The 22,064-nt window shown below is 49.4% G+C and overlaps 2 protein-coding genes across 2 annotated transcripts in view; one reads left to right on the top strand and one right to left on the bottom strand.

Moving 5' to 3' along the window:
• Nucleotides 1-5,798, bottom strand: part of FANCI (FA complementation group I) — a 96,016-nt gene extending 90,218 nt beyond the window's left edge. Inside the window, exon 1 of the mRNA XM_074399999.1 lies at nucleotides 5,710-5,798. The gene's annotated coding sequence lies outside the window, so the exon portion shown is untranslated. The remainder of the gene's footprint in view (nucleotides 1-5,709) is intronic.
• A 1,335-nt stretch (nucleotides 5,799-7,133) lies between these two features.
• On the top strand, nucleotides 7,134-14,289 carry RLBP1 (retinaldehyde binding protein 1). Its single transcript, XM_003921631.2, has 6 exons — nucleotides 7,134-7,257; nucleotides 7,994-8,198; nucleotides 9,961-10,139; nucleotides 12,381-12,539; nucleotides 13,596-13,706; nucleotides 13,962-14,289. The coding sequence occupies exons 1-6, from the start codon at nucleotides 7,144-7,146 to the stop codon at nucleotides 14,118-14,120; spliced, it is 927 nt and encodes a 308-aa protein (XP_003921680.2). The 5' UTR covers nucleotides 7,134-7,143; the 3' UTR covers nucleotides 14,121-14,289.
• Nucleotides 14,290-22,064: the final 7,775 nt, after the last annotated feature.

Raw genomic sequence — 22,064 nt, 5'->3', positions numbered from 1 at the left:
TTGAGAGGGTTCCTGGTGCACAGGAGTGTTTTTCGTGATGGAGTCCATCACCCCGCACCCAGCACCCAGCACCCAGCACCCATCAGCCAGCCTCTTCTGAGCCCTCGTGGTTCCTTCCCATGGGGCATCCTGGGCTCCCATTCTGATGATCTCCAAGGAGCCTCGCACTCTATGAAGTACCTGGGAAAAACCCATCCTCGCATCTGTATTTGTTTGCTATGGCTGCCATCACAAAGTACTGTAGGCCGGGCAGCTTCCACAACAGAAGTTCATTTCTCATAGCTCTGGAAGCTGGAAGTCCGAGATCAAGGACTGCCTCTGTAGAATCAGTTTCCTCTGTGGCCTTTTTCCTTGGCTTGTAAGGTGCCATCTTCTCCCTGTGTCTTCCCATAGTCTTCCCACTGTAACTGTGCCCAAACTTCCTCTTCTTATAAGATACCAACCTTATTGAATTAGAGCCACCCTAATGACCCCATTCTAACTTAATTGCCTCTTTAGAGACACAATCTGTAAATAACAGTCACATTCTGAGGTCTGGGGGTTAGGGCTTCCATGTAGGAATTGGGTGGGTGGGGAGTGGACAGATGCCATTTGGCCCATATGGCATCTTACAGGTGAAACAACTGAGGCCTAAGAGGGTCTGTGGCTGGTACTAGGCAAGGCCAGACCCTCCCTCTCTGCCTCCATTCACAACCCAGCCTCACTCGCCTGTCCCGGAGAGGAAGAGGTTGGTGGGTGAGGGCAATCCGAGGTCTGACTCCTCATCAAACCTCCCAGCTGGTGGAAGTGACTGGTCAGGCAAGCCACTCTGCTGGGCACAGCAAGGGCAGACATTCTCCAGGGCAGTGCTTTTCAAATTGTATATGCATAGGAATTATTACACCTGGTGAACTCCATTAAAATTATTTATTTTTTGGGTCAGGGTCTCTCTGTATTGCCCAGGCTGGAGAATATGGGCTGTTCAAAGGTGCAATCATAGCTCACTACAGCCTTGAATGCCTGGACTCAAGCGATCCTCCTTCCTCAGCCTCCCCAGTAGCTGAGACTACAGAGCTGTGCCACTGTTCTGGCTAAAAATTAAGTAATTTTAGGTAATTGAGTTAAAATGACATCATTAGGGTGGGCCCTAAACCAGTCCAGGCTCTGACTTGGCCTCTCTGGGGAAGGGCCTGAGACTTTGCATCTCCCACAGGCTCCCATGTGATGTCAATGCTGCTGATTTCTAGACCACACTGAGCAGTAGCAAGGTTTAAACCAGCACTCTCCATGAGAAATAGATGTCATTCTAAATTTTCTCATATCACATCAAAAAAAATGTAAAAAGAAACAAGTGGACCAGGTGCTGTGGCTCGGGCCTGTAACTGCAACATTTTGACAGGCCAAGGTAGGAGGACAGCTTGAGACCAAGAGTCTGAGTTCAGCGTGGGCAACAGAGTGAGACCTCATTTCTACAAAAAATAATTTTAAAAATTAGCTCATGTGTGTATTTTTTTTTTTTTTTTTTTTTTTTTTTGAGATGGAGTGCGGTGGTATGATCTCAGCTCACTGCAACATTCACCTCCCAGGTTCAAGCAATCTTCCTACCTCAGCCTCCTAAGTAGCTGAGATTACAGGTGCCTGCCACCACACCCAGCTAATTTTTGTTTTCTTATGCAGAGACTGGGTTTCACCATGTTGGCCAGGCTGGTCTCAAACTCCTGACCTTAAGTGATCCTCTGGTCTTGGCCTCCCAAAGTGCTGGGATTACAAGCTCTAATATATTTTTAACCCAGTATATCCCAAACATAATCATTATTATTTCAGAACAGTGAGCATATAAAAATTGTTGATGAGATATTTTACATTATTTTGTTTGTACTAAGTCGTCAAAATCTGGTAGGTACTTTATAGCACATCTCACTTGGGACTCTAAATTCTTAGGAGAAATACTTCATCACAAAATTTACAGTTGAAAAAAAAAAAGGATCACACATCTAAGTTGTTCTAAACCTACTTAAAAGTTTTCAGCTGGGCGCGGTGGCTCACGCCTATAATCCCAACACTTTGGGAGGCCGAGGCGGGTGGATCACAAGGTCAAGAGATCGAGACCATCCTGGTCAACATGGTGAAACCCTGTCTCTACTGAAAATACAAAAAATTAGCTGGGCATGGTGGTGCATGCCTGTAATCCCAGCTACTCCGGAGGCTGAGGCAGGAGAATTGCCTGAACCCAGGAGGCGGAGGTTGCGGTGAGCCGAGATCGCGCCATTGCACTCCAGCCTGGGCAACAAGAGTGAAACTCTGTCTCAAAAAAAAAAAAAATAAAAGTTTTCAAAAAACAGAATCCAGTATTAACTTTCAAATTTAAGATAATTAAAATCAAATAAAATTAAAAATTTAAGGCCAAGGCGCAGTGGCTCACGCCTGTAATTTCAACACTTTGGGAGGCTGTGGCTGGTGGATCACTTGAGCTCAGGAGTTTGAGGCCAGTCTGACCAACATGTGAAACCCCATCTCTACAAAAAATATAAAAATTAGCTGGTGTGGTGGTGCACGCCTGTAATCCCAGCTACTCAGGAGGCTGAGGCACGAGAATCACTTGCACCCAGGAGGCAGAGGTTGCAATGAGCTCAGATCGCACCACTGCACTCCAGCCTGTGCAACAGTGAGACTCTGTCCCCAGCCCACCCCACCAAATTTAGTCCTTGGGTCGTATTACTGAATTTTTCAATTTAATTTTTTATAGCGAGACCCCATCTCTACCATTAACCCATTTCAAATGCTTGAAAAGCTACATGTGGTTAGCGGCTACTGTATACGGCAGTGTAGGACTAGACCATCAGGAAGAAGAATGACAGAAATGAAGGATCCCAGCTCCACAGAGGACTTGAGATGGAAACAGCCCAAGACCCAGACAGCGCCAGTGCAGGAGCCCAGGGAAAGGCGTGTTGGAAGCAAAGAGCTCAAGGTGTGCACCCCAAGATCTAAGCACCAGGCACTATAGCTGGCTCTGGAGGAAGGGGTCAGCAGGGGATGGGGTGGTGTGAAGAGATCCCAAACCTGCTGAAGTAGGAATGGGTGGCAAAGCAGGAACTATGTCCAGGGAAATTAAAAAAGTGCTTCTGGGCTTGGATTCTGGAGAACGACCTGTGCGAGGGAGCTTGAGCCTGTCCTGGACACCTCTAGGAAGCGAAACCGGGACCAAGGGTGGTCGTTACAGGAAGCTGCTTGGGGCTCAGACCAACAATGAGCTTTTAAACAAGGAGAGTCCCCACAATGGAAACAGGGAGCTTCCTGCCTTTGGAATCCTGGACAGAGAATGTTCTAGAGGAATCGCCTCCTCCTCATGCAGTGGAACGGCAAAACAGAATCTGGAAAGCTGCCTGTTGAGAGGCTGCAGAGGGGTTTGTTCCTGTATAAAGGGTTGAATAATGAGTTCCCTCCAGTTAGGTGTCTACTGATCCCGTATTTGCAATAAATGACCTTTCCAGAGGACTTATTAAGGGTCAGGCAGCTAAACTCCTGAACTGAGCACTTAACTGCAGTTTCATCTACACAAAGCCATGAGCCTGGTCCTCCTGCTTTCTCCTCTTCTTAGGGGAGGAACCTTAGAGCTGCCGAGTTTTGAAGTCATGTCTCACGGCCAGAGGATGCTGGAGCAAGGCTTTAAGCAGGCAGCCAGGATCCAGAGCATGCCGTCCACTGCACCACTCTACCTACAAGGAGGCTCAGCCTGTCTCGTCCTCTTCCTGCTTGGCCTTAACCAGCTACATTTCCCACTGACCCCACTTGCTGCAGAGGTGAAAACTACCATGCCAAGGTCTTGCTGGCTGCGGGAGAGGGTGGGCCACACGCCTGGATTGGCCAGAGCTGCCACTATCGATGTAATCACGTTCACAATTTCCCTTCACCTCTTATTACCCTGCAGGGTGCTCTCTCAGCAACCCCATGCCCGGATCTTGAGGAGAAAGAGGGCAGGGAAAAGGGAATGGGACTGGCCCAGATACCAGCCCCACAGCCAGGCTTCCACATGGCTGAGCAGGAACTCCAGAGCAGGAGCACACAAAGGAGGGCTTTGATGCACCTCCAGCCAGGCCCCGGCCTCTCCCCTCTCCCCTCTCTCTCCGGGTCTTCCTTTGCCCCACTCCGGGCCTCCTGTGAGCCCGATTTAACGGAAACTGTGGGCGGTGAGAAGTTCCTTATGACACTAATCCCAACCTGCTGACCGGACCACGCCTCCAGTGGAGGCAACCTCTAGAGCTCCAGGACATTCAGGTACCAGGTAGCCCCAAGGAGGAGCTGCCAACCTGGCAGGTAAGTCAATACCTGGGGCCTGCCTGGGCCAGGGAGCCCAGGACTGGGGTAAGGACTCAGGGGAGCAGGGAGACCGTGTCCCAAGCTACCTGTAAAACCAAAACTACTTGGCCATGCTCCAGGCTGAGCTAGACCAATCTGATGGCAGATTTAGCAAATAAAAATACAGAACACCCAGTTAAATGTGAATTACAGATGAACAGCAAATACTTTTTTAGTATTAGAAAAGTTCACATTTAGGCTGGGTGCAGTGACTCACGCCTGCAATCCCAGCACTTTGGGAGGCCGAGGTGGGTGGATAACCTGAGGTCAGGAGTTCGAGACCAGCCTGGCCAACATGCTGAAACCCTGTCTCTACTAAAAATCCAAAAAATTAGACAGGCTTGGTGGTGCGTGCCTATAGTTCCAGCTACTCAGGAGGCTAAAGCAGGAGAATCGCTTGAACCCAGGAGGCGGAGGTTGCAGTGAACTGAGATTGCACCACTGCACTCCAGCCTGGGTGACAGGAATTTAACTCCATCTCAAAAAAAAAAAAAAAAAAGTTCACATTTAACTGGCATTCTGTATTTTAATTGGCAACCTGGGATGGCAGGGAACAGCATCAGCATGGTGAGAGGGATAGGCATTTTTTCATTGTGTACAGCTTGTCAATCAGTATATTTAAAACTCAAAGTTAACAGCTTGGGCATATTTCGAAAAGAGTTGCTGCACAGACTTGAACCCGGTATTCCTAAGACCTAGGATCTTGTTCTGATGGTCTGCACAACTGGCTGGGGGTGTCCAGCCACTGTTCCTCCTGCCTGGACTCCTTAGGGCAGTTCTGTCAGCCCCTCCATTTCCATTCCTGTGCCAGCAAAACCCAAGTGATCACACAGCAGCATTCTAGTCTATCTGTGCCCGCAAATTTGGATGTCTACCAGCCAGAAAGATGGCTTAGATTTGGTTCCTGTCGGTGGATTGTGGCCCCCAGAACTTCCCTGTCCTTGCTGGGGCTGTGGAGTGGATGGAGCAGGAGATGGGGGACCCTTAGATATTCTTTGGGGTCCTCCAAGTCTCTTTGTGCAAGTTAGGGTCATGATCAATACGGAGTTAAGTAAGATAAGAGAAACTGTGTTTTAGAACAGGACGCTGTGCCAGGAGCGTTGCGGAAGTTGTATAGTTTTCATGACAGTTCTTTTTGCTAAGTACTGTTGTTACCCTCAGTTTGCAGATGAGGAAACTGAGACCCAGAATGGTTAAATAACTTGCTAGGGTCACGTAAGTCATAAATGACAAAAGCCAGGTCGCCCTAACCTTTAGGGTTTCTATGACACCAGCTCTCCTAGGGAGTTTGCCTGCAGATGTCTTGGCTCTAGGCATCATAAAAAGACTTGGCGTCAGGCAGACATTGATTCAAATCCCAGCTCTGTCACTTACCAGCTGTGACGAGGTAATTGAACAGACCATAGAATCTGGTCACAGGAAGGAGCAGGATGGAGAAGCGTTCTTGAAGGCACTTAGGCAGGACATTTAGGCAGGAGAGGAAACCTGGAAACAGAAGAGTTATCTCCAAAAATATCCAAAAATACCCAGGTGGTCGTGTGGGCCATGAGTGGGATCTGTTCTGATAACGAAGCATTGCTTATGTGTTCATTTTTAAATGACATATCACAACCCTTCCATTCCTACTTTACAGGGAACAGCCAAGGCTCAGGTTAAACCACACAGCCTGCAAGTGAAAAAGAGGAAGTGGAACCCAGGTCTGACTTCCGCGCCGCAGCGGGCTGCCTCTTGGTGCTGACAGGAAGTCACAGCTTGGGTCTGAGTCCTGATCCCTGGAGATTTTTTGGCTGTGTTACCTTGGACGAGTCACGTCTCCCCCCTCCTCTGTTTCCTCCTTGTCAAACGGGAATAATAAGGCCAGCCATGGCACTGAGAGAGTGGATTTGGGAGTACTTAGCACATCCCAAAGTGCAGAACACACTCCTAGCCTCATGATCATGTACTTATGTAACTGGTCATTGCCCATCTCGAGAGTGAATGAATTGGGGAAAGGGCCATCCACTAGGCTGGGAAGTGTCTGAGGGACCCCTTTGGGCTGGAGAAGGATGGTCACAGGAGGGCGGAGGGTTGCCTTATCCTGCAGTGATTGCGTCATTGGGAATGGAGCCAGACTCTTGTTTTTTCCTGGTGGGGCTAACTTGTCTGAACATCTGAGGACTGAGCCATTTGCGTGTGTGCCTTTGTCAAAGCAGTGTTTCTGAAAGGGCAGCCCGAGAACCATCTCCCTGGGAGCCACCTGGGCATGCTTTGAATTGCAGATGCCTAGGCCTGAGCCTGCACCTCCAGAGTCAGAAGCATGGAGGTCGGGGCCTGGGCACCTGCATTTCTAACAAATGCCTCGAATGATTCTGATGCCATTCAAAGTTTGAGATCCACTGTTCTGAGACAATAACAGAATGGTTTCTCTAACCCCTGCAGCCCTGACTTTCTCTCCTAGGAAAGGGGCTGACTGGAGAGGCCAGGACAGAGAAAGCAGATCCCTTCTTTTTCAAAGGACTCTGTGTCTTCCAGAGGCAATATGTCAGAAGGGGTAAGTGCTCTGTCCTCTGGGGCGCTCCTCCACCCACCACCGCTCTCTTCCCTCTCCCTCCTGCCTTACTTCTCTATCACCTGCTCTGCCCAGGATTATAGGCACACACTCCTCTCACCTCTCTGTGGGTCCTGACTTCACAAAACAAGGGGGCTTAACAGTGACCTTGGGGAACAGCATGAGTTGGAGGTGTGAGCAGGTCATTTCCCTGGCTGACTGGGGCTGACAGTGGGGCTGTTCCTGTTTTCCCCTTCTCTGCCCAGGTGGGCACATTCCGCATGGTCCCTGAAGAGGAGCAGGAACTCCGTGCCCAGCTGGAGCAGCTCACAACAAAGGACCATGGACCCGTCTTTGGTCCGTGCACCCAGCTGCCCCGCCACACCTTGCAGAAGGTGAGGTGGCTGACAGTGCCGGGAGGGGCAACCTAGGGGCAACATAAGGGAACCGTGACCACGTCCTCCTTCCTGCACAAAGGGTCCAGCCCCAGCACTCCAGATTGTCCTAGACCTGATAGACTGGACTGTTCTAGGGTCCTTCCTGTTGGTCACAGCTATGGCAGCAACTAGGTTGACCAGACACCTAGCCAGCCCAACTCAAGACTACAGCCCAGAGCCTCTGAATCGGGGCCGTCTAAACTAGACTCAGAGTGAGGAGCAAAGCTTGGGAGGCAGCAGCGAGACTCAATGGAAAGAGGAGTCCCAGCTCCACTCCTTTCTCTCCGGGTGACCTTGAGCAAGAATATCTTCACCTTGTTGAGCCTCAATCTGCTCCTCTGAGAGATGGGGATAAGAACACCAACCATGTGGGCTGTGCAAAGATGTAAAAACACAATGCCTTTAAAGGAGTTAGCAGGTTGCTAGGGAAAGGCTCAGTGAGTGTAGGCTGTCATTATGAGAAACATTTAGACTGTTGGCCATATTCTGCAAATATCCAGAACGAACAGTTTGACTGAATTCTCTCCACACACAACAATCTCAGGTGCTGTCCCTGGGGCAGAAAGGGAGGGCACTGGGGCAGAGCCCTGGGCCCCCTGGGCTGGTCTGGCTCTGGTGGGAGACTCATCACCTGTGTGTCCTGCCCCTCACCCGCACCAAAGCCTAACCTCATGCACACCCCACCCTGTTCCAGGCCAAGGATGAGCTGAATGAGAGAGAGGAGACCCGGGAGGAGGCGGTGCGCGAGCTGCAGGAGATGGTGCAGGCGCAGGCCGCCTCCGGGGAGGAGCTGGCTGTGGCCGTGGCGGAGAGGGTGCAGGACAAGGACAGCGGCTTCTTCCTGCGCTTCATCCGCGCGCGGAAGTTCAACGTGGCCCGTGCCTATGAGCTGCTCAGAGGTGAGGCCCGCACTGGAGGGCCAACTCTAGTGGGGCGGGGGGCTGTGAGGATGGTGTCCACTCTCTCCCAGGCACTGAAGAGGCCACTTCCATACTGTGGGCAAGTCTATTTCCCTGAGCCTTTATATACTTACCTGCAAAATGGGTTTGCTCCAATAATGAACGAATGAATGAATGAATGAATGGAGTGTGTCAGGACCAGATTCCAAGAGGACTAAGTTCTTTCAACTCTCTCCCAGTCTTGGGATTCAATGAGTAAAACTTGGGTACCCCCCATTTGGGTGGTAAGGGGAGGAGCTTCCCTTCCTTATCCCTGGAGTTCCCCATCCTGAGAACCAGGCCTTGGCCCTGGAATGCTGCAGGAAGCTGGACAGTGCCTTGCTCAGGGCGGTTAGCTAAGCCTCATGTGCAGTGGAATGGAAGATGCTGCCAGGCCTGGGAATGCTGGCTGGATGAAGACAGGATCCCTCAAGAAATCAAGTCTTGGGCACTGGGGGAGGGAAACGGGGACTGCACAGGCCCTCTGCAGGCTGACGATCTTCCTTTTCTTACTTCTTCCTTCCCCAAACGGTAATTCAGAGCTTGCTGTGCTGACCACTGCTATAGGCCAAGGGATGCAGTGGAGAACAGAACAGACCAGAGTTCCCTGCCCTGGTGGAGCTTATATTCTAATGGTGGAAATAATACATTCGATAAATGAAGTAAAATTTTAGTGGCCAGGGAAGTTCCAGTGCAAAGGGTTTTTTTTTTTTTTTTTTTTTGAGATGGAGTCTTGCTCTGTCACCAGGCTGGAGTGCAGTGGCGCAATCTTGGCTCACTGCAAGCTCCGCCTCTCGGGTATTCAAGGGATTCTTCTGCCACAGCCTCCCGAGTAGCTGGGACTACAGGCGCCCACCACCATGCCCACCTAATTTTTTGTATGTTTGTATTTTAGTAGAGACGGGGTTTCACCATGTTGGGAAGGATGGTCTCCATCTCTTGACCTAGTGATCCGCCCACCTCGGCCTCCCAAAGTGCTGGGATTACTGGCATGAGCCACCACGCCCGGCTGCAAAAGGAATTTTTGAAGAAAAACACAGAGGAAATGAGATATCTGTGGGGAAGAGCAGCCAGGGCAGAGGGAACAGCAAAGACAAAGGCCGGGTGGGAGGTGGGAGGTGCCTGGAGTGTTCCAGAGCAGTGAGGAAGTTGGTGTGGCAGTCTCTTGGCAGAGGTGCTCAGGTCCTCTAGGGGCTCCAGTTTGGTGCTGCAGGCCACAGAGGCGGTGAACTGTTCAGGATGGGTACAGATAGTGTTTCTGGACAGAATCAGGAAGGGCTCTGTGTCCTGCCTGGGGTTTGGATTTTACTTGGGAGCTCCTCCCCAGCCCTGCACACACCTCACCCCTCAGCTTACCCTGTGCCCAGCTGAAAAATCTGTGCCTTGTCCCCATGGGAAAGAAAATAACAAGTAATGATTCTCCTCATATTTGGGACTACGTCTCACGTTTGCACAAGCTTATGATATTTATACCTTGGATCTTATTTGGTTGCTTCAACAAATTGGTGAGATAGGCCACTATCTAGAATAGCTAGGCCAATACTGAGATTCCATTTTTTGGAGAGGAAACATGGGACTCCGATGGGGTTGAGCAGCCTGCTCGGTCTCGCATAGGACTTTTGTGGAAGAGCCAGGCAGGAGGCCAGGTCTCTGGCGCCCACTAGGTGGGATGGGGTAGGGATGGGATGGCTCCCTGAAGGGGTTCCTCTGCTCCCTCCACCAGGCTATGTGAATTTCCGGCTGCAGTACCCTGAGCTCTTTGACAGCCTGTCCCCAGAGGCCGTCCGCTGCACCATTGAAGCTGGTTACCCTGGTGTCCTATCTAGTCGGGACAGGTATGGCCGAGTGGTCATGCTCTTCAACATTGAGAACTGGCAGAGTCAAGAAATCACCTTTGACGAGGTTAGTGGGGGCTCGCCCGGCTCCCACCCTGCAGGCTGGGTTCCCTCCCTCAACCCTGGTCTCTACTGGACCCTCATTCCTGGTTCCCAGGAGGCAAGGTTGGTAGAGGGGGAAAGGTGGGCAGCCACCCATCGCCAAGCCCTTTTCGGGCAGGGGGAGAATTCTTAGGGTATGCCAGGGCAGCTGGAAAACCCAGTAGCTTTGCAGGTGGGGCTGGATGGCCAATCGTATGTGGCTGCTCCTGGGTATCCCTGCCAAGTGCCTAGCCGGGTAACAGCTGTGCACTATGGGCTTAATGCTAAAAGCTGAGAGCAACAGAGAGAACAGGGATTCGTACACTGTGGGCTGGAAGAGATTCTGGAAAGCACAGGTTGCAATCTATTTAGAAGCCCCAATTCTTTGTGCTTATATATACTCATTTTTGCTTGCCTTAACCATTAAGAGGGCTGCACCAAGTGGGGGAATTAGGGTTTGTCTTGGGAGAACTTAGGCATGTGCCACTGAGCCTGAAAAAGATTCCTTTAATTAAAAAAAAATTGGTACAAACTAATTTATTTATTTTTGAGACAGAGTCTCGCTCTGGTCACCCAGGCTGGAGTGCAGTGGTGTGATCTTGGCTCACTGCAACCTCTGCCTCCTGGGTTCAAGTGGCTTTTGTGCCTCAGCCTCCCAAGTAGCTGGGATTACAGGTGCGTGCCACAATACCCAGCTAATGTTTGTATTTTTAGTAAAGACGGGGTTTCACCATGTTGGCCAGGTTGGTCTCGAACTCTTGAACTCAAGTTATCTGCCCACCTCAGCCTCCCCAAGTGCTGGGATTACAGGTGCTGGGGTTTTTTAAGTATACCATCATACTACCTGTAAGTAGAGGAGATAGTTTTTCTTCTCCCTTTTCACTTCTTATGTCCTAATCTTTTTTTAAAAAAAACAAACTGATTGCATTGGTTAGTACTTTCAACATAGAGTTAAATGGTGGCAGAGATGTAGAAATCCTTATCTAATTAGTAAGGATGCCTCTAGTGTCTTCCCATTAAATAAGACACTGGCTGTAGGATTGAAGCGTGCACCTGCGTATCTGTGTTCGTTTAGGAAGAGACTTAAAATACATATTTTTTCTTATTACATAAGTGATATCTACATATTTCAGAAAATATAAAAAGTGTGGCTCACGTCTGTAATCCCAGCACTTTGGGAGGATGAGGCAGGTGGATCACCTGAGGTCAGGAGTTCGAGACCAGCCTGGCCAACATGGTGAAACGCTGTCTCTACTAAAAATACCAAAATTAGCTCGGTGTGGTGGTGGGTGCCTGTAATTCTGAGCTACTTTGGGAGGCTGAGGCATGAGAATTGCTTGAACCCAGGAGGCGGAGGTTACAGTAAGCTGAGATCACACCACTGCACTCCAGCCTGGGTGAGAGAAAGAGACTCTATCTCAAAAAAAAAAAAAAAAAAAATTACAAACAAATTTAAAATAATTTGCAGTTCTACTACTCAGAGAGCTCTACTATTGATATCCTTCCAATCGTTTTATACATGTGTGCACATGCATGTACACGCACACACATGCACACACACTCAGCTCTTGTTGCCCAGGCTGGAATGCAATGGTGTGATCTCAGCTAACTGCAACCTCCACCTCCCAGGTTCAAGCAATTCTCCTGCCTTAGCCTCCCAATGTAGCTCAGATTACAGGAGCCCACCACGATGCCCAGCTAATTTTTTGTATTTTTAGTTAAGACGGGGTTTCGTCATGTTGGGCAGGCTGGTCTTGAACTCCTGTCCTCATGTGATCCACCTGCCTCGGCCTCCCAAAGTGCTGGGATTATACATGTGAGCCACTGCACCTGGCCCATACATTTTTCTTATCATAATGGTATTATATTCTATAATAATACGTCATGCACATTTTCCTATTAGTCTTCTGTATTGTTTCTAATTGTTCCAGAGTATTCCATGGCACAAATATGCCATAATGTCACCAGTTCTCACTGATGGATTTTTAGGTTAGCGCCAATGTTCTCACTATTCTAAGAGTACTAGGATAAGCCTTCTGGCTTCTCCATGGATGTGACACTGAAGCTTGTTTTCTTGATACACACGCCCAGAAGTAGAATGTCTGAGATCAAAGCCAGCAGCAAATTACCCCAGTGAAGAATGTGCCCGTTAGCTCTCCCCTCAGGACCTCGAGCCTTAATTATCATCGTGGGTTAGGTCTTACGGCCTGTTCGCTCTGTGCCCAAGATCTTGCAGGCATATTGCTTCATCCTGGAGAAGCTGCTGGAGAATGAGGAAACTCAGATTAATGGCTTCTGCATCATCGAGAACTTCAAGGGCTTCACCATGCAGCAGGCCGCCAGTCTCCGGACTTCGGATCTCAGGAAGATGGTGGACATGCTCCAGGTGAGGCCTGAGCCCTGTCACACAGGAGCCTCCTGCAGCTGGGGAGGCTCAGAGGCTGGTCCTGCCTTCATGGTGCTCGCAGAGACCTGAAAAGTTGGACCACCTTGTGCCACAAAGAGCAGGGACAGCCACAATCCCAACCACAAGCACGTGCGTAGTGACTGACAATTTGCAAAGTATTCACTTTCGTTTTTTCATTGACTCCTCGAGAGCATTGTCTCCCTCCTTCCCTGCTTCATTTTTCATACCTGGAAACGAAGGCTCAGAGATTTTCAGTGACATCTCAAGGTCACACAGCAATGAAGTGGCAGAGGCCAGACTTGAAGGGGTACCTTTGACCTGGAATCCCATGTTGTCTGTCCATACAGAGTTAAACGGTGGCAGAGATAGTGAAATCCTTATCTAATTCCTGGTCTCAGTGAGGATGCCGCTAGAGTTTTCTCATTAAATAAGACACTGGCTGTTGGACAGAAGGGTGCACCTGTGTATCTGTGAGTGCGTCCTGCCTCTCTTTGAATGTGGATTCAGAAAGAAGTATCAGTAACCCCCTGATAACTCACTCCTATATACGCTGACATGTCAGGAGTCCTTTCTCAGAGCCATCTTGGATCTGCTGTATGTGGTATTTGGGAAAGGAGGGGTGGGAGGTGGAGGTCGTGGGAGGAGCTGATGGACAGTGAGGCGTGGTAATAGTGGTCCTGTGGTTTGTAATCATTTGCAGTCCATTCGGCAGGCAAGTGGGTTGTAAAACACTCACCAAAAGGCCAAGCGATGCTACTTTCATTTCTTTACCTGATTCTCGGTTTTACTTGCATCGGCAGTGAGAGGATTGGGTCGTATGAATCTTGGGGTTTCCTCCCTGCAGTTTGGGGCCACAGTGAAGCCAGGGATCCCTAGTGGCTGGCCTGGAAACAGGACCTTCAGTGGGCCCTTCTCCAGGGCAGCCCTGTGACACTGGAGCAGTCTGTCCTATGCCACGCAGAGAGGCAGCAGGGAAGGAGTGGGAGCCTCTGAGGTCATCAGGGCCACGGGGCACGGGGGTCTCTGTCACTGCAGGATTCCTTCCCAGCCCGGTTCAAAGCCGTCCACTTCATCCACCAGCCGTGGTACTTCACCACGACTTACAACGTGGTCAAACCCTTCTTGAAGAGCAAGCTGCTTGAGAGGGTGAGTCCATGGGTGGCCCAGACAATGAGATGAGAGGGCCAAGGGTGGGGCCTCACCTAAGCCCTCGTCACACTCTACCGTGGTCCTGAGCTACGTGGATCCCACCGACAACCAGCATGGAGACCTGCGGGGAGGGGTTGTCGCCAGGCAGCGACTACACACGGTGGGGCTTGGTCCTCCTGTCCCTTCTGCTGTCAGCCCTCATCCTCAGGGCACCTCCTCCGGCTCAGCTCTGCCTCCCTTGCTTCCCTGCAGGTCTTTGTCCATGGGGATGACCTCTCTGGTTTCTACCAGGAGATCGATGAGAACATCCTGCCATCTGACTTCGGGGGCACGCTGCCCAAGTATGATGGCAAGGCTGTTGCTGAGCAGCTCTTTGGCCCCCGGGCCCAAGCTGAGAACACAGCCTTCTGAGGACATCTTCTGCCAGCTGAACTGTAGTTAGCATCCCTGGGCCTCTGAGCTGTCCCAGACCCAAGGCTAAGAAAGGGCTGCTTGAAATGATTGCGGTCCCTCTGGAGCTCCCTAAGCCTGAGTGAGCTCAGGGGTAACCCTTGAACAAGAAGTACTGGGGGTAGTTATATTTCCACCCGTCCTTGAAACCTTAAGACAATAATTTTTGCGCGAGGTTGTATTTCAAAGACTCTAGTTTTCTCAATCATTTCCTTTGTAATAGAGTTTTGCGACTTAGGGTCTGAAAACAGGCAGGGAGCCTGGGTTAAAATAGCCTCCTACTCTCCCCAAAAATGCAATAAAACATAAAAGAGGGAGGAGATACGCTCAAGTGATTTGACAAACATAGGCATCTTGGTGGCCGCCAGGCAGGCAGGGGCTTTTCCATGGAGAATTCCAGGGTGGAGAAGCTGCTTCATTCAGGTGCAGTGCGCATGTGTAGGGTGGGCCGGAACTTGGACTTCTTTCCAGGGTGGCAGTCATGCTTCCTCCATCTGTCTGGGAGAGGGGGTTTGTCCACCAAAAGCTGTCTCCTCCAGTCCCCTTGCCTGGATGGAGGGTTTTACTTTTAGATTTACAAATCTAAGTAAAAGGTGGCATCTTCTCTGAGCACTCACTTGGTCCTCAAGAGTTAAAGCTCTTTTTTTGTCTTGACTCTCAGGCACTTCATAGTGATGAACTTACACTTTCCAAATCTACATTTTTTTTTTTTTTTTTTGAGACAAGGTCTCACTTGTTGCCCAGGCTGGAGTGCAATGGTGCAATCATAGTTTACTTCAACCTCAAACTCCTGGGCTCAAGCAAGCCTCCTGCCTCAGCCCCCTGAGCAGCTGGGACTACGGGCGCATGCACTGCACCCAACTAATGTTTTACATTTCTTTCTTTTCTTTTCTTCTTTCTTTCTTTCCCTTTCTTTCTTTCTCTTTCTTTTCTTTTCTTTCTTTCTTTCTTCTCTCTCTCTCTCTTTTTTTTTTTTTTGTAGAGATGAGGGTCTGGCTCTGTTGCCAAGTCTGGTCTCCAACTCCTGACCTCAAGTCATCCTTGTGCTGGGATTATAGGTTGAGCCACCATGCCTGGCCCAAATCTGTGTATTTTGACAAATATAAATGCTTTCCATCTATGGAGTTGGCTTTACTCAAGTGCTTGGTAATTTTCGAGTGTGCGCTCATTTCTGGAGGTGAGAATCCCTGTTAGATGCCCTGTTTGCTGAGGATGCTGGTCCCTCTTGGGAAAGTGCTGGCTTCTTCTGGGCGTGGGTCGCCAAAGCATTGACAGATACTGTTTCCAAGATGCTACACTCATTTTCCCACGTGGAAACAGACATTGGCTGGCTAGTGGCAGGAGGTGAGGCCTTGTTGTTCCCACCAAGGTGTCCCAGTCAGTCATCCCAAGACTTGTCTGCTCTTGCCTGCAGAGTCACCCCTTTCTTTGTGGGTGTGAAGCACCCTTACTGCTGCACCTACCTTTTGGGGCAGGATATTCCAACTGTTTTCTGACTTTGGATTCAATCCAGTCCTGTTATACCTTTGAGAATTTATCTGATCCATGAGAGGTCTCTTTCTTGTTTTTCGGTGAGGCTGTGTACCTGTTCAAGTATGTCAATGTGTGTATACGTGTGTGTGTGTTTGTGTGTGTGTGTGTGTGTGCATTTATTTCTTATATACTTTCTTTCACTTTTAGGGTTTGTACTGTTTGCTCATTCCCCAAGAAATTTCCTTCTTTATAACATTCACTGTCAACTATCCGTGGTCATAAAATCCATGAAAATGAAAATGGTATTTACACAGGACTCCTAGGCTGGAGGAGGAATCACGGCAAATTATTATGGGCACAAGGGTAGGAGATCAACCAGTGAGGAGTTTGTCCCCAGAGCTGAGGCTTCCTTTTTGCAAATCAAATCTCACATGGAACCTTGGTATTCAAACTTAAAAAGGGCCAGGCGTGCGGCTTATGCCTATAATCTCAGTACTCTGAGAGGCCGAGGCAGGAGGATCGCTTGAACTTGGGAGTTTGAGATAAACCTAGGCAACATGGTGAAATCCATCTCTATTAAAAATATACAAATTAGTTGGTTATGGTGATGCATGCCTACAGTCCCCACAACTCAGGGGGCTGAGGTTGGACGATTGCCTGAGCCCAGGAGATGGAGGCTACAGTGAGCTATGGTCATGCCTTATGTACATGCAGGTCACGTACAACAGAGAGAAACCCTGTATCAACAAAACAAAACAACACCAATCTAAAAAGAGTGAAGCTGCCCTGGCAGAAGGGGCCTCACCCCAAGAGATCACTTACGAGCATCTGGAGCTAGGAAGGTATTTCAGGCATGAGAACATGGGTAACTGTCAATGGTGCTTTGGGGTCAAGTGAGAAAGGAAGAGAGACTAGCATTTGCCAAGGTGGAGGGCACTAGTGGCCCAAGTGGGGGTGTTGATGGAGGGGGTGGGGATGAGGCTAAGCTCAATAATTCAAAGGAATGGGTATTTTTGGCCAGGCACGGTGGCTCATGCCCATAATCCCAGCACTTTGGGAGGCCGAAGTGGGTGGACTGCTTGAGGTCAGGATTTGAGACCAGCTTGGCCAAACATAGTGAAACCCCGTCTCTACTAAGAATATAAAAACTAACCAGGTGTGATGGCAGGGACCTGTAATCCCAGCTACTTGGGAGGTCGAGGCAGGACAATCACTTGAAACCAGGAGGTGAAGGCTGCAGTGAGCTGAGATTGTGCCACTGAACTCCAGCTTGGGTGACACAGCGAAACTCTGTCTTAAAACAAACAAAGAAAAACAATGGCAGTGAGCTAAGATCACCCCACTGCACTCCAGCCTGGGTGACAGAGAGAGACTCCATCTCAAAAAAAGGATATATACTTCTAATTGCTCCTCAGGACTTGGGTCCCAAATCTGAGGGAAACACTGGTTGATCCCTGTCCACTGACCCCATCTTCCCTGAGCCCGGAGCTACCAGGCGCCCTCCTAGACACAGCCCTGTCCTGCTCTGAATTTGTGGCAGCTCAGAAAGTATCAATGGGATCAGGCACATCCTGACCAGAAGACTCTTGGGGCATCCTTGGCTCCTACTGAAACACGCATGGGATTCTGGGATCATCCCTAAGGTCAGCAGGGCTGACGCCTTAGCTCAGGGGCCCTCGCTGATAAGACCTAGTGGCTTTCTGAGGAAGAAGTCATCAGAAATTCATTGAACCCTGTGAGCCAGCTCTGACTGTGCGCTTGCGTCGCCCCCTGCTGGCCATACCCTGGCACTGCTCTTCCAGGGACAAGCTGGGCAGGAGGGTTATCTGGGTGGGCTGGGCCAGACCTTGCCCGAGAAGGTGGTGATGCTTTCGGGGGAAAAAGTGTCTGAAGACTGTGAATGGCAAAACCTGACGTGCTCAGCCTCACAAAAATCCCAGCTGCTTATGTGTGTGATTCCCCACATTATTGAAGAGCGACAATAAAATACTCTTTTGAAGGACACCAGCCATGGGAAGGAGAACAACAAAACATGAATTTTATGACAACCATTTGGTGCCCATAACAACTTCCTTTCTGGGGATATCTGGGATAAGGCAGGGATTCTGTCACATAAAAGTATACGAGTTGGAAGGTTGCAGCGATACATTTCTGCCATGGGAATGTGGACGTTGGGAGAACAGAGGCAATTCATCAAGCTGTGGGTTGAGGTCTCTGGAAGGAGACAGGTGCCAGCTTCAGAGAGCCTCTCAATGAAATTGGCCACGCCTCGGCTTTACCCAGGGGAAAGTGGAGGACGGTCGCACTTCCTGGAGGCCTGGCAAAGCCTTACTGGAAGAGGTACGCCTTTCTCTTAACTCAAATGAGCAGGAAAAGAGGTGACGCATCACCTAACAGGTGAAGTGGAACACCTCGGATCCCACTTTTTTTTTTTTTTTTTTGAGAGAGTCTCACTATCACCCAGGCTGGAGTGCAGCGGCATGATCTCAGCTCAATGCAACCTCTGCCTCCTGGGTTCAAGTGATTCTCCTGCTTTAGCCTCCCAAGTAGCTGGGATTACAGGCGCCTGCCCCTACATCCGGCCAATTTTTATATTTTTAGTAGAGAGGGGGTTTCACCATGTTGGCCAGGCTGGTGTCAAACTCCTGACCTCAGGTGATTTGCCTGCATCAGCCTCTAAAAGTGCTGGGATTATAAGTGTGAGCCACTGTGCCTGGCCTCTGATCTCACTTTCTGTTGGAGGCTTGGCTCTGGAGTTTAGGAAACTCAGAAGTGTCAGATCTGGCCTCACTACTCAAAGTGTGGTCCAAGGAGGGCTGGCCCCTCCACATGGGGAGCTCCAAGGCCACATCTCAGACATGCTGCATCAGAATCTGCTTTAACAAGACCTCCAGGGGCATGCACATTAAACAACCAATCAGGCCAGGCACAGTGGCTCATGCCTGTAATCCCAGCACTTTGGCAGGCTGAGGAGGGATGACTGCTTGAGCCCAGGAGTTTGAGACCAGCCTGGACAACACAGCAAGACTCTGTTTCTACACACACAAAATCAACCAAATGCAGTGGTGTGAGCCTGTAGTTTTGGCTACTAGAGAGGGTGAGGCAGGAGGATCTCGCTCTATTTTTTTTTTTTTTTTGAGATGGAGTTTCACTCTTGTTGCCCAGGCTGGAGTGCAATGGCGCGATCTCGGCTCACCACAACCTCCGCCTCCTAGGTTCAAGCAATTCTCCTGCCTCAACCTCCTGAGTAGCTGGGATTACAGGCATGCATCACCATGCCCAGCTAATTTTTTGTATTTTTAGTAGAGATGGGGTTTCACCATGTTGACCAGGATGGTCTCGATCTCTTGACCTCGTGATCCACCCGCCTTGGCCTCCCAAAGTGCTGAGATTATAGGCATGAGCCACCGCGCCCGGCCGGAGTTTCACTCTTGTTGGCCAGGCTGGAGTGCAGTGGCACAATCTTGGCTCACCACAACCTCCACCTTCTGGGTTTAAGTGATTCTCCTGCCTCAGTCTTCTGAGTAGCTGGGATTACAGGCATGTGCCACCACGCCTGGCTAATTTTTTTGTATTTTTAGTAGAGATGAGGTTTCTACATGTTGGTCAGGCTGGTTTTGAACTCCCAACCTCAGGTGATCCACCCGCCTTGGTCTCCCAAAGTGCCGGGATTACAGGTGTGAACCACTGCGCCCGGCCTTAGGAGGATCTCTTGAGTCTGGGAGTTCGAGGCTGCCTGAGCCATGATCATACTACTGCTCTCTTATTAATATGGGCAATAGAGTGAGACCCTGTCTTAGAAAAAGAAGGGAGGGGGCAGGCAATGCTTACAAAACAATGGCTGTCTACCTCCCAGCAGGTGGCTCAAATGTGCATTGCTTAAACCCTGTATGTTGACATATGGAGGTTAGGATACAGAAGAACTCACTCTAGTAAAGGATTCACATCTACGGGTTTAAAGGCAAACTTTGCATATGAGCAGAGAATAGAGAAGAAGGCTGCAGGAGCCCTTGGGAAGACCACAGCTGAGAGGCTAATGTCCCAGAATAAGCAAGTTCCGCTGTGGGACTGTGCCCGGAAGTCGCCTTGCCAGTAGGCAGGACATGTAGTACACCTGGATTTCCCAAGGTGACCACATACGAAGGAAAAGGATCAGGGTTTGATGGTGCACACACGTGGCTCATCAGCACTTCTGAGCCCAGAAATGTTTTTGGAAAGTATAACCAAGCTGGGCTCTGCTTTCCTTGCAGCCCATCAGATGCCCTGGTCCACATCATTGCCATGTGTGATGTGTATGCTTTTCCAATAATGTTCTTTGAAAAGACTAGGTGAACATTTCCTAAGTGAAGATTACGTTGGGTTGGTTGGGTGGTGGTGGTGTTTTCTTCTTTGAATCTGTCTCAACCCAAGCTAAGGGTGTCCCAGGAGCAGGCACTGGCTCAGCCAGGAGGGTTGTACCACCCCCAAGAGACTTAGGCTCACAGCTCCCTTCCCTCCTTGGCCACACAAAACCTTTGTCAAGTTAGGACCACGTCAAACACTTTGCTTGTAGTTTCTACCTTGGAGATGATGTATGAGTGGGAACCAAACAGATAAAGCCAAAATCACGGCCCAAAGTAACATGAGCACTTCGAAAAATATCATCTGAACCTCTCACTTATCTTAACTGAGGTAGGCATTCTTAGTATAATTATTCCCACTGGAAAATACGTAACAATCTGAGGTTATGTTCTGCTAGAAATGGCAATGACAGACCCTGGCCCAGCAACTCTGGCTCCAAATCTCTTTGGCTCTGTTACTACTCACCCTTTGTCTCTAATGTTTGTTTTATTTATTTCTGGGTGCGGGAGAGGTATAGGCAGAGAAGGGAGGAGAAACAATGAAATGAGAATTTCATGTATTTCCAGGTCAATTTCACCAACTATCATCAGATGAGGAGGCAATGACTTTAGGAGGAAACCAGTCTTCAGTAGAGATGCGGGGATAAATGTGGTAGAGAACATGAATCAAAAAAAAGCTGTGGGTGGCACACAGCCACATGGAGAGAAGTGTTTAATTTATCCTCTTTGGGGAGGGGTTTGCCAGTTCAAAGCCAAATTGCCTGTTATGTCTTTCAACCACTCAGATATATGGTAGCACTTTTATGTCCTCCCTCTAAAGACATCCAAGAGAGAAGTAAGGAGGGGAGGCTGTCATATAAAGGATCATCCAGTTAGGTGTTTGATCCTCACCATGGGAAAGTGAGGATCTAGAGCAGAGACTAGAGCAGAGAAGCCTGTTAATGAAAGACATAATTAACAAACAGCATGACTGGGGCGGTGAGTGAGGGGTCAGTGAACACAAATGCTGTGGGGCTGCCTCACGAGAGGCCAGCTGTGTGCTACTGGCCCTACCTGACTGCATTAGCATGTGGCTGGCACTGACCTGCCTCACGCCCCACACCTGAAATCTCTTCCATGTAGTCTTTTCATAGGTAGTATTCTTTGCAAGTTGGTTTTCTTGGGCCAAAATAGTCTGGTTATTTTGTAGGGGATAGGAATCGAGGGGAAGCTTGCTTACCAGAGAGGGATGAATTTTGAAATTTGGCATTGGCGATTTCTAGATCTTGTTAATGCACAACCTCTAAAGCTAACACTCCAGATCCTGCCTAACTTGACAAAGGTTTTGTGTGGCCAAGGAGGGAAGGGAGCTGTGAGCCTAAGTCTCTTGGGGCTGGTACAACTCTCCTGGCTGAGCCAGTGCCTGCTCCTGGGACACCCTTAGCTTGGGTTGAGACAGATTCAAAGAAGAAAACACCACCACCACCCAACCAACCCAATATAATCTTCACTTAGGAAATGTTCACCTAGTCTTTTCAAAGAACATTATTGGAAAAGCACACACATCGCACATGGCAAGCACCATTTATATCTTGCCTTGCATTTTAATGCCTATATAGTTCACTTTATGAAGTTAAAACACAGGCCAGGCACGGTTGCTCACAGCTGTAATCCCAACACTTTGGTAGGCCAAGGTGGGAGGACTGCTTGAACTCAAGTTTGAGATCAGCCTGGGCAACACCACATAAAACTAAAAACTAAAAAATTAGCCAGGTACAGTGGTGACCCCCATAGTTCCAGCTACTCGGGAGGCTGAGGCACGAGGATTGCTTGAGCCCAGGAGATCCAAGGCTGGAGTGAGCTTGTGATCAGACCACTGTACTCAGCCTGGGCCAGAGAGCAAGACCCTGTCTCTAAAAAATAAAAAAGTAAAAAACAGATATTTCCCTGATTTTAGTTCTTGGCTTTCTTGCCTGGAGAAGATAGGATGGACTAACATCAACTGTGGTGCAAAAATGTTGTTTTGTGTATTTCCATCTCAGCTTTGGTGAAGACACAGGAAGAACCCTATTAGATAGAAAACTGCCATTATACAGAGGACACACAGCCACAC

This window comes from Saimiri boliviensis, chromosome 5 (assembly GCF_048565385.1).
Source record: "Saimiri boliviensis isolate mSaiBol1 chromosome 5, mSaiBol1.pri, whole genome shotgun sequence".
NCBI classification, from domain to species: Eukaryota; Metazoa; Chordata; class Mammalia; order Primates; family Cebidae; genus Saimiri; species Saimiri boliviensis.
Note: the sequence above shows the minus strand (reverse complement) of the source record. Positions and strands in the feature narration are given on the sequence as shown.

Excerpts from the sequence above, each read along its gene's own strand:
- RLBP1 (XM_003921631.2), top strand. The coding sequence starts at position 7,144 with ATGGTCCCTGAAGAGGAGCAGGAACTCCGTGCCCAGCTGGAGCAGCTC. Across the intron at positions 7,258-7,993 it reads CCCGCCACACCTTGCAGAAG|GCCAAGGATGAGCTGAATGA; the intron begins GTGAGGTGGCTG and ends ACCCTGTTCCAG. Across the intron at positions 13,707-13,961 it reads AGAGCAAGCTGCTTGAGAGG|GTCTTTGTCCATGGGGATGA; the intron begins GTGAGTCCATGG and ends GCTTCCCTGCAG.